This window comes from Lemur catta, chromosome 9 (genome assembly GCF_020740605.2).
Source record: "Lemur catta isolate mLemCat1 chromosome 9, mLemCat1.pri, whole genome shotgun sequence".
NCBI lineage: Eukaryota > Metazoa > Chordata > Mammalia > Primates > Lemuridae > Lemur > Lemur catta.
The window spans coordinates 96072148-96084399 of record NC_059136.1 but is presented as its reverse complement, the minus strand read 5'-3'; the positions used below and the strand labels follow the sequence as shown (position 1 = coordinate 96084399).

At 34.2% G+C, this 12252-nt stretch overlaps 1 protein-coding gene across 2 annotated transcripts in view; it reads right to left on the bottom strand.

The window, feature by feature from the left end:
* ATP6V1H (ATPase H+ transporting V1 subunit H) overlaps nucleotides 1-12252 on the bottom strand; it is a 120428-nt gene that overhangs the window by 97705 nt on the left and 10471 nt on the right. For both annotated transcript variants that reach the window (XM_045561003.1, XM_045561002.1), the window contains exons 4-5: nucleotides 9855-9944; nucleotides 1695-1808 (exon numbers count right to left, since the gene is read on the bottom strand). In XM_045561003.1, coding sequence (XP_045416959.1) covers nucleotides 1695-1808; nucleotides 9855-9944 — 204 coding nt within the window. The remainder of the gene's footprint in view (nucleotides 1-1694; nucleotides 1809-9854; nucleotides 9945-12252) is intronic.

The window sequence follows — 12252 nt, the reverse complement described above, 5'->3', positions numbered from 1 at the left end:
GGGACACCTTCACTTATTCACTGAGTTGTGACATACTGATATTTTCACGTGTCCAGCTAAGTGGATTTACAGATAAATTATCTAGTTTAAATTGATCTAACTTTTACAAAATAGACAACTGACTTAAAAGGATTCCTAACAGAGTTAGGAACTATTAAGAATCCCTGTTAGGGATTGAAAATATTATCAGTAGTGTCTTCACTGGTGAAAAGAAAAAGACAAAGGTAAAAGAGACCTGACATTTCTACTCCCAGCATAAGTTCTATATTGGCACATAGTAGACCGATGACAGTCTGACCCTCAAACTTAGAATGGCCAAAAGTAATCAAAGTCATGAAGAAGTTAACTTGGATTTGGCTGCACAGTTAGTAATAATGAAACTTGCTCTACATATGTATTTGTTGTATAACGTACTTGCCAATTTTATTATAACACTAGGAAAAAATTTAAACCAAACAGTGAAAACAAGTTTCTACAATTTGAAAAAAGAAAATATAATACTGGATTTTTATTTTTTGAGACACACTCTCATTCTGTCACCCCTGGCTAGAGTGCGGTGGCATCATCATAGCTCACTGTAATCTGAAGCTCCCAGGGTCGAGCAATCCTCCTGCCTCAGCCTCCTGAGTAGCTGGGACTGCAGGTGTACACCATCATGCCCAACTAATTTTTCCATTTTTTGTAGAGATAGGGTCTTGCTCTTGCTCAGGCTGGTCTTGAACTCCTGACTTCAAGTGATCTTCCCGCCTCAGCCTCCCAGAGTGCTAGGATTACAGGTGTGAGCCAAGGTGCCTCGCCTTGTTACCAGTTTTTTAAAAAGTATTCTTTAAAATACAGTTTATTTCAAGAGTCCCCCTTAATTTCTCTTCATATATGTTTTATAATGTACATGACAATGAATACACTAACATATAAATGAATACAGATAAGATGTGGAAGGAGAAGGAAGGAGAGAGGAAAAGAGAGAAAAAAAAAAATATGTTCAAAAATGTTTCACTGACAGTGGTCCTTGATTTGAAAATTCTAAAAACATCTACTGAAACAAGCAACTTCTGGAGCTCCCGCCATCTGCCATAAGCCTGCAGCCCACTCCCCACTGGAAATACAGAAGGCTTGTTTTTACAGAGGTTTATTCTCTCAACCCTGCTCTCAGAACTTCTCCAGACTCCATGAAAGATTCTTCAGTGTTAGGGCTTCCAAACATACCCCTTCAGGGTAAGTTTAAAACAAGAGTGTGTTTAAGATATTAAAAGACAACTAAGCAATTACTTAATTAAAGCAAAAATGAAAGACAGTAGCTGCTTCAAAGAAAAATTGAATTTTTCTACAGTAAAATGTCCTTGATCCTACCACAGACAATCTAGAGCTGTTTGCACATGTGAATTCACCACAGGCTTTGATGCTAATGAACTCGTTTTCAGTACAGTCTAAACTTTAACTACATCAGAGCAACCCTGTGTCCTCCTAACTCCCAATGTCCCCTCTTCACTGAATACCAATTGAGAAAACTAATGTCCTATGGGAATGGACATGTTACCAAGTCATAAAATGCCCAGGTTTGTTTCTTACCTAAATCAGAATGTGAACACAATTTTATCTGTCCATTTAAAAATAATAATGAAATAATTTTGAGAAATAAATTTCCTTCTTATATGATATTTAAAAAGACAGAATGTGATCAATTCAAAATTTACCATATGAACAGTAAAAGGATCCTGGCGATTCAACATTGGCAGAAAATAAGGCCACGCAGTATTCTTGCTACGTTTCGCATAGTCAAAGAAAATGCTAACACGCTGGTGATTTTCCTAAAAAAAAAAAAAGACATGATATCACTCATCAGAATAAATTTTACTAAAGAATTAATAACTGTATACCACTTGTCAACCTTTCATTTTATGTCCCATCAGGGTGTGTTCTTTTTTCTGTGTGTGAGTGTGTGTGTGTGTGTGTGTGTGTGTGTGTGTGTGAGAGAGATTTATCTCTCTTTCATCATTATTACAGAGCAGGGGGTGGGGACAGTGGTAGGGACAGGTATTTTACAAATAAAATCAACTTTAATGATTATAATTATTTTGAATCACAAGGTGTGGGACTAAAAATTACATTCCTTGTCAGCCTGCACCTCTGACCTGCTGTTCCCAATGTCACATTGACACCTCTACCCACGCCAAAGTGTGAACATCCTGGCTGCCACACAAAGGAAATTGAAATCACAAGTGGGTACAGAAAGATCACAAATTAGGTCTAGATTAAGGATCAGCAGGAAGCACCTCAAACCACTAACAAACAGGCAAGGGAAACAGGGAATTAGAGAAATCTCAAATGTTCAAGATTACTTCTTAGCATATCATGACAGAAAAACTCAGGACAGATAAATGATAGCAAAAAAATAAACCCCAGCATATCACACAAGCAGGCAGATATAGGATCTGAGTAAGAGTGAATCAAAATGTCATTAAAACTTCACCTCTCACCTAAATTTTCTCTTAATATCTCTGGCTGAAATCTACATTCTGTTTCATTAAGTGTATATAGTCACTAAATAGCAATATTTGCTAAAAAGCACAAATAATCACATAAGCAAAAATTTCAATTGTCAGATCAACATTTAATTCTTTTTAAATACATTGGTTTTAATATTGGTCTGTGCTAACAGTTACCTATTTGAGGAATGTATTACAATCTCCTTAAGTAAAGAGTCATTATTGTTTAGAATAACAATTGAAACAGTTATGATAATGACTTTATCAAAGAACTGAAAATTCAAGTAGACCACCATTACTTCACTGATGGAGGAACTCAGGTTGCAAACCTTTAAGAGAATAAGGATAAAGTCCTTCTAGTCAGGTACACTTAGCAATTGCTGTGATATCCAGGCACAGAAAACAATTTAACTATCAAAATTATGTACTAAAAACTGAACAAGTAAGAAAAAACAAACGATTCTGTCAAAAAGTATTCTGTTCAGAAGTGATAAGAATGAAATAATTGGATTAAAAGTAGGAAAAAACTTTTGAATCATAATATTTCTAAATAGGACATGGAATCAAATGATAAAGGTATATGCAAATTTCTCACTGTAACTAAAATTTTACAAATAAAATCAATTGTTAAAATATATTGAATTGGTAGCTGAGGACAATATCAGCTACCTAAATCTGAATCTCTCCACTGATCCTCCATAAATACAGTTTGACAAAAATAACAGATAAAACTATACAAAACCCATGCCCTGAGAATAACAAGAAGACAGAGAATCCACATTCTAATTAACCATAAAAATAAAACACCAAATCCCAGCAAAGCTATCTCTCACATCCCTACCTCAAGCTTTTGTGGATGGTAAGGTACATGTGGAAAATATGTGTAGAAGGAAGGATATGGGGACAGGAAGAGGTCACCAGCAGAAAATAAAATATACCCTAATTGTGCAGGAACTGAAAAAGACTCCTGGTAGATCAGAGCACCGACTACAGGAAGCAGGGAGCAATCACAGAAAGGCATCACTTTTGGGAGACAACAAGATAATAAGAGACAGAAAGGCATCTTGAGGAGACTGGGTGGTAAAGAGAAAAAGAAACAAAAGGGGGAAATTCAGGGTCCTGCAATATACAAAATGAGACCAAAAATACAATAAAATAAAAATAATAGGATATACAATCTGCCCCCCACCAAAAGAAAGTCATCCATTAAAGGAATTGTACCTCACTACAAGAAGAGAATAGGGTGCTCCTGTGCTAGGAGTTTTGTAAACTACCCAAATCCATGATATGAATAGGTGAAAGCAGCCTAAATTTATACAAAGCTACCATAACAAGAAATTGGAAGATACAAATCAAATTATCTCAGGTGATGAAATTCCTTCCCCCCCCTCAAAAAACACAAAGAAACAAAAGAATATTGTAACATAATGATCCACACTGAATTAAACGTCTTCAAATAAGCATTTGGAGAAATGAAAAACCACCTTGAATCGGAAATTCAAAAGCAAAGCCAAAATATTCTCCCCTAAAAAAGGAAAATAATAATAATAATAAACTAGAGTTGATTTCTTTCTTTCCCTTCCTAAACTCAAAGAACAAAGTAGTCTCAAAAATTAACACTAAATTATAAGGTGCTCAATAGAGAACAAATTCAAAATTCAAAGAACTATAAACCAAGGATTCTCTAAGCCAAGCTGTCGTTCAAGTATGAAGACTACAGAGGAAAAGAAAAAAAAATTAATACAAAATTTAGAGAATACTGTACCCACAGGTATTCCACTTGCAGAATCTACTAGCAGATGATCCCTGGGAAAACTTCAGCAAAAGGAGCAGGGTGAAAATTTAATATAACAAAACAAAGGCAGGAAGGAACAAGTGTAGAATAATAATACATAAATGTTATATGTTCTGACAAAGTAAAAAAATTGCCACTAAAAAATGAGGAAAAGAAAAGAAGCAGAATAAGCTCATTGATTATTGCAAATCAAAGAATACCATTAAAAATAACAAACCACGCAGTGCATGGTGGCTCACACCTGTAATCCTAGCACTTTGGGAGGCCAAGGTGGGAGGATTGCTTGAGGCCAGGAGTTCTAGACTAGCCTGAGCAAGAATGAGACCCTGTACCTATTTTAAAAAGTATAAAAATTAGCTGGGCATGGTGGTACATGCCTGTAGTCCCAGATACTTGGGAGGCTGAGGCAGGAGGATCACTTGAGCCCAGGAGTTTGAGGCTGCAGTGAGCTACGATGATGCCACTGCACTCTAGCCCAGGTGACAGAGTAAGACCCTGTCTCAAAAAAGTTAAAAAACAAAAACAAATTAATCAATAAAACAAAGGATTAACAGCATTAAAAGATAACCAACAGAACGAACAGATAACTTCCTAAATGCCAAAAAAAAATTTTAAATAAAAATGCAAACAAAACACATCATGAAGAGAATAAAACTGTAAATTTCACATGCACATAGTAGTTATAACACAGTATGACAGAGTTGAGATCAATCTTCTTAGTAATATTCATAAATGTGGATGGCTAATTCGCCCATTAAAATAAAAAAGTGTTCAACTCACAAAGCAAGACCCAAGCCTATACTATATCCGAGAGATGTACCTAAACAAACTGATTCATCTATAAAAGGACAGGCAAAGATATACAGGTGAATAGAAATGATAAGAAACCATGGGTTGCTATTCCAATATTAAAGTAGAATTTAAGCCAAAATGCATTAAGTATGACAAGTGGGATACTTTTTAATGCAAAATGCATTAAATGCATTTATATTCAGTATAACAGTAATGAATATATATGCACCAAATACAGTGCCCAGCTTTATAAAATGGAAACTAGAGGATGACAAAAGAAACAGTCAGAAATGCATTTAAGAGGAGATTTTAACATACCACTCTAAATACAAGATAAAGCAGACTCAAAAAAAAAGCAGACAAAAAATAAAAATATAGAAGGCCTTCATCCTAATTAATAACATAATCAGTTAGGTAGATCTATTGAATATATATCAAACTTTACACCCTGTAAAAAAGAATACATCTTCTCAAGTACACCTGATACATTTTAAAAATTGATCATATATGAATTAACAAATAAAGCATCAGTAAATTCCATAAGTAGAAATCAGAAATCAATAACAAATGTTTTAATGCATTTCTGCCTGAAAATTTAAAAAACATATATTAAACAACCCTTTAGTGAAAGGGAAAATTGGGATTGAATTAAAGAAATTCTAAAATGTAATAACAATAAAATCACTACATATCAGAACTTAAAGGATATATTTTAAGCAGTAATCAGAGGAAAATTCTTATCTTTAAATATTTGTTTCTTCATAATAGAAGAATGAAAATAAATTGAAATTCCCAGTTCAAAATGCTATAAAAAGAACAAGGTAAACAAAAAGATAGCAAAGGAAGAATAAAAGCAAAAGCAGAAATTAAGGTAGAGAACAGGAAAACTGTAGATACAATTGATATTAAAATCCTGATTCTTTGAAAAAAATTAAGAACATTGGGGAAATACCAGTTAATCAATAAAATAAGAAGGCCAGGCACGGTGGCTCATGTCTGTAATCCTAGGACTCTGGGAGGCCAAAGCAGGAAGATCACTTGAAGTCAGGAGTTTGAGACCAGCCTGAGCAAGAATGAGACCCTGTCTCTACTTAAAACAGAAAAATTAGCTGGGCATGATGGTGCATGCCTGTAGTCCCAGCTACTTGGGAGGCTGAGGCAGGAGGATCGCTTGAGACTGGGGGTTTGATGTTGCTGTGAGCAAGGCTGACCCCAAGGCACTCTATACCAGGCAACAGAGCGAGACTCTACCTCAAAATAAAAAAATTTAAAAAATAAAACAAAGAGAAAGCACAAATATACAAAATAAGAAATGCATGGGGGACATACTATGTAAATAGAGAAAAGAATTTAAAGCATAAGATTTAATCACAAGATTGCAGCCATCTATGAAAATAAATTTGAAATCCTCAATGAAAAAATTTCTTAAGAAAATACAGATTACCAACATTATCAACATTTGAGAGAGAAAGCTGAACATGACCAATTTCTGTAGAAGAAATAAAAAAGGCTATTAAAGAATTACCCTATCAAAAAACATCAAGTTCAGACATATTCACAACAGAATTTTACCAAAACTTCAAAGCCCTTGTAGTCCCAATACTATATAAATTGTTGCAGAGCATAGCAAATGAAGAAAAATCTCCAAATTCTTTTTATAAAGTATAATACTAAACCAAATGAAGAAAAAAATAAAATTACAAATCACTTACAAACACTGATGCAAAAATCCTAACTAAAATAATAGAAAAGAGAATTCAATAGCATATCAAGGAAATAATACACCACAACCCAGTGGGATTTAGTCCTTAAATGTAAGGTTGGTTCAACATTAGAAAATCCATTATTATAATTCACTATATTGATAGTTCTAAGGAGGAAAAAAAGTCAATTATCTCCACAGATGCTTAAAAAAAATGCCTTTGACAAAATTCAACACCTATTCCTAATATTAATGGCACTCAAAAAATAAGAATTGATAGATGCTTCCTAAATAAACACACACACACACCTTAGTCCTACAGCCAAGATAAAACTACAAAGAAACATTGAGGCATTTCCACCAAGATTAGAAACAAGGCATGGATGCCCACTATCTCCACTACTATTTAACATTGTATTGGAGACATTAGCCAATACAGCCAGAAAAGAATAATAAATCAGACACATAAGAAGTGGAAAGAAATAAAGTTATTTCTGTTTGCAGATTGTGCCTTTAAGAATTAAAGGAAAATTCAGTTATAAAATTAATTCAAATTCACTAAGGCACCAATATATAAAATTAATATTTAGAAATCAATAGCTTTCATATACATAAACAAACCAGTTCAAAGATAAAATTGAAGAGAAACTTTTATAATAGCAATAATGAAGATAAAATACTCACGCATAAGCTTAACAAGAAATGTGCAAAACCTTCATGTGAAAACATTACAACACTCCTAAAGACACAAACATACACTTAACAAATAGAAAGACATTCCTTGTTCTTGCATAGAAAAATTCAGTATTATATTGAAGGTCTTTTCTCCCTAATTTATAAATTTAACAAAACTTAGTAAAATTATCAACAAACTTTTTCATAGATCCAGATATGCTTGCTGACACTCAATTCCATATTGAAACAGCATGCAAGAATACCTAGGAAAATAATGGAAGAAGAAACAAACTACAAAGGGAACTGGCCGTAAGATCCTCTATCATTAAAACTGGGTGGTGCTGGAACACAATACACAGGCATTCCGAATAACTTTACAGAAGATCCAGAAGTAAGCCTAGGTACACAGCAAGGTTGAATGTTAAAGAGAGCATCTCTAACTACTATGGCAAAGACTGATGTTTTAATAAATATTACTTAATAGGACAACTGAATGGCCATCTGAAGAACATAAAATTAGACATAGACCTTACACGATACACAAGAACCAACTCTAAACACGCCAAATATATAACCGTAAAACATAAAACTATACAAGTACTGGAAAAAAATATATGGGTGAATTCCACTATACCCTTAGTATAAGGAAAAGCTTTCTAACTGTTATTCAAAATCTGAATTTAAAAAAAACTTTTTTTGATAAATTAGACTACATAAAAAATAAAAATAAAATTTTTTACCATGCAAAAAACACCATAAGCAAAGACAAATGGTAAATGACAAACTGGGAGAATATACTTGAACTATATATCACAGATATATCCCTAATATATAAAGAACTCTGAAAATAAAACTGGCAAAGACATAAGTAATTCAGGGAGAAAAAGATACAATAGCAAACTTTAAGAACATCTAAAGATATTCAACGTCAAATACCACTGCAATTGGCAAAAATATAACAGCTTGACAATGCCCTCTGTTGATAAGGTTGCAGAGAAACAGGCTTTCTCAAACACTGCTGGGGGAGGTGGGTGCAAAAGGGAACATTTGGCAATACTGTAACAAAACTACACACTCAGTTCCCTTTTACCCAGCACTTCAGTTTCTAAGACTTTACCCAGACAGTATACTCCCAGTATACTCCTGACAATATGAAAATATATTTGCACAAGGTTATTCGTGGCTTCATTATTTTTTTCTTTTTTTATTGATACATAACATTGTACATATTTATGGGGTACATGTAATATTCTGTTACATGCATAGAATGTGCAATGATCAAGTCAGGGTATTTTGGGTATCCATCATCTTGAGTATTTATCATTTATATGTGTTGCGATCATTTCAAGATCTCTGTTTCATTATTTCTAATTATAAAATTTTGCGAAGAGTCAATACCCATTACACAGGAGGACAATTAAGCTATGGTACATCCACTAGTGAGGTACTGTGTAGTTCTCACAAACAGAATACGGATGGAAGATCTCTATGAACTGACATGCAACGATGTTAAGTGAGACAAACAAGAAAACAAGAGATTGTATCTACTAAAGTATTTTCAGACAGGCCTGATATTGATCCTTTCTCACATTATAAAATCCCTAGGTTCCTGTAAAGGACATGATGACTCCCAGGAAGAAGGCACCATTTTTCCTAACCTTTGTATCCCCAGTAATAGTTAGCACAGTGCCTGGAGAATAGCAGGCCATCAATAAATTTTTTTCCTTGGAAATTGACAGAACAACACTCCATAAGCAGCTAGACTGACATTCTTCTTTCAAGTCTCTTGAGACCCGCAGACAGATTCAGCACCTGGATGGCTATCTCATAAGAGCTACTCTACATACCAACAATCTAAACCTGGACTGCACTCTAGTATAAAATACAAAAGTATTAATAAAGAAGGGCCATCTGAGTTCAGGGACAGTAAAGCAATAAACAGAAACTTTATGCAACTGGGACAGTTTCAGATGATGAGCATAACTGTTCTCAAAAGGAACAAAAGCACTGAACCTCCAGGGCCTGACACTGGCCTGGAACATATGAGCATTGAAACGTACTGGCTGATTGAAAAAGAAAGAACCACATCATCTATAAGTACAGAGAGCATCCAGAAAGCCTCAGTTGATTCACCAAACTTCACCGGTATTCAACAAAAACTTTGAGGTATTTTGAGAAAAATACATATTGATTACTTGATATCCTGAAAAACACCAAAAATAGCCTGTGTGTGGTTATCTCCATCTTTAGGTTTGTTAGCAAATCACAACCTACATAATTAAAAAATAGATATTATACTCTAAAAGAGAACCAATGCTATGAGTGAAATCTGCAAAAATGTGGCTACTGTGAAGTACACAAGAAAATGGAGTCACCAAATATAGTAAGTAGAGAAAACACCTACCTGCAGCATATCATCAACCATAGTTAGAATATACTGAACGGTCTGTTCTTTGGAGATATGAGTCATCAGATTTATAAATGTTTTAGCACACTAGAAAAAAGTGAAATTAATGTTAATTATTGTTTTCCTTTACAAAAACAACATTTTAATGGAACTTCAATATAACATTATTTCTCTTTCATAAATTAGGATACAAATGCTATTAACAAATTTTAATTACAGAAAATATATACCTTTTACAAATACTGTTGTGATGAAGTGGGGGAGGATCTCATTATGATTTGTATAGATTTTTTTCACCCATAAAATGCTGTATGGGTTGCATCAGATTTTTGATCATTTATAGTGAATAAGTTTTAGAATGTTTACTATTTTTAGACATACCTACCAACTATTAACTTTTGATTATCCAGATGACATAAAGTTCTGTAATCAAAAATTATAATTGGTTTTGAATATTTTATTTTATGTCTTGTGCTTAATGGGAAGCAGAACACTAGAGGAATAAGAGTACTGGAGGTTGGAATCAGAAGGCCTTGACCTGTCTCCATTCTACAACATGTGAACTATATGACAATCTCTCTGGAATTCAATAAAAATGGAAGCCAACTATGTTACCTACCAATTTTCCCAGGATTATTGCAAGAATCAGACCAAGTTGTATATGGGCTCCTCCAGCCAACCAGGGCTCTATATGAGCAGATCTGATGGGCAGTGGAATTACACCTTGTTATGAGACCAGGTTCTAAACTCAGCATATAAATCAAACAGGGTACAATCAAAATTACTCTACAAAAATCCCTTAAATCACCCACCCCGTCCAAAAAAATGGCCATATATATGCAATACCATTCAATAATAGGTTTGGAGTCATACTTTGAAAAATCTTCCCCATTCAAGCAAGTATAAATTGAAGTATATTTCATTCAGCAGTCATTCATTCAATAAACCCTTAATGTAACAAACAGCATGTAATACAGGCCACACTATAGGAAAATGTATACCTTATCAAAATCATACCCATTCCAGAATTTATGTGTATCTATTAGTCATATCCTTCCATGGATAGATAGCTCACTTACCATAGTGAATAGTGGGATTGAAAAGATTACAAAGTTAATTTCTATAACATTCACATAATTTAAAAAGTTAAGAGTTATAAAAAACTGGATTTTTTAAGTCAAAACATTAAAGTGGAAACACTTTCATCTGTTTTAGCAAAAAAATATAAATTGACTGTGGCATTTCTGTCACAACTTTTCTTTCCAGATATACTGCCATTTTGTTTGGATAAAACCAGACACTTCCTTCCTAGCAATCACCACATAAAAGGCCCATCACACCAGACACTGCAATTACGAAAGAACCATCTGAACTCCTTAAGGGAAGAGTCTTATCTTACTAATACCATATCCCCAGTCTTACCATGCACATGACAGGGACTCAGTACGCATGTGCTGAATAAGCATTGAATTACATGTACCTTCCAATGCATATGCAGCTGGGCTGGGGAAGCTTTTTCAAAGGATGACACCAATGTCAGACATCAGAAAGGAAATAAGGAACTAGATTTGACTGTACAATTTAAAATTCAATATGGCAAAGTGCCCTATAAACCAAGTTAAAAATTTAACAAAGAGGCTGGGGAAATGTATGGCATACACAGACCTGGTATACCCAACACATAAAGGAAGCTGACAAATCAATAAGAAGAGTATAAACACTTGCACAGAAAAGTAAATAAAGAATATACAGCCATGCATTGTGTAATGATGAGGATACATTCTGAGAAATGCGTGATTAGGTGATTTTGTCATGTGAACATCATGGAGTGCACTTACACAAACCCAGACGGGATAGCCTACTACACGCCTAGGCTGTATGAAATAGCCTATTGCTCCTAGGCTACAAACCTTTGCAGGGGGTTACTGTACTGAATACTGCAGGCAAGTGGAACACAATGGTAAGTATTTGTGTATCTAAACATACCACAGAAAATGGACAGTAAAAATATAATATTATAATCTTATAGAACTACATCATGTATGTGGCTCGTAGCAGACAGAAATGTCGTTATGCAGCACATTGACAGTACAGAAGCAATCACTATGGACATACAAGGAGCCAAAAACCATTTACAAATGTGTAACACTATTACATTAAGGTACTATTTTTCACCTATCAAAATTACCAAAAGATGAATGACTGAACACAGAGTGGGTGCTGGAGCAGGAAAATGAGCACTCTCATATATTACTAGCAGGCACTGCGGACTGCTACAGTCTTTTAGGAGGGTGCCTTCACAATATATACCAAAACTCTCATAAATGTGCAAGCTGTTTGATCAATAATTATACTTCTAGAATTATGAGTAAATAATTAAGAATGTTCACCTCAA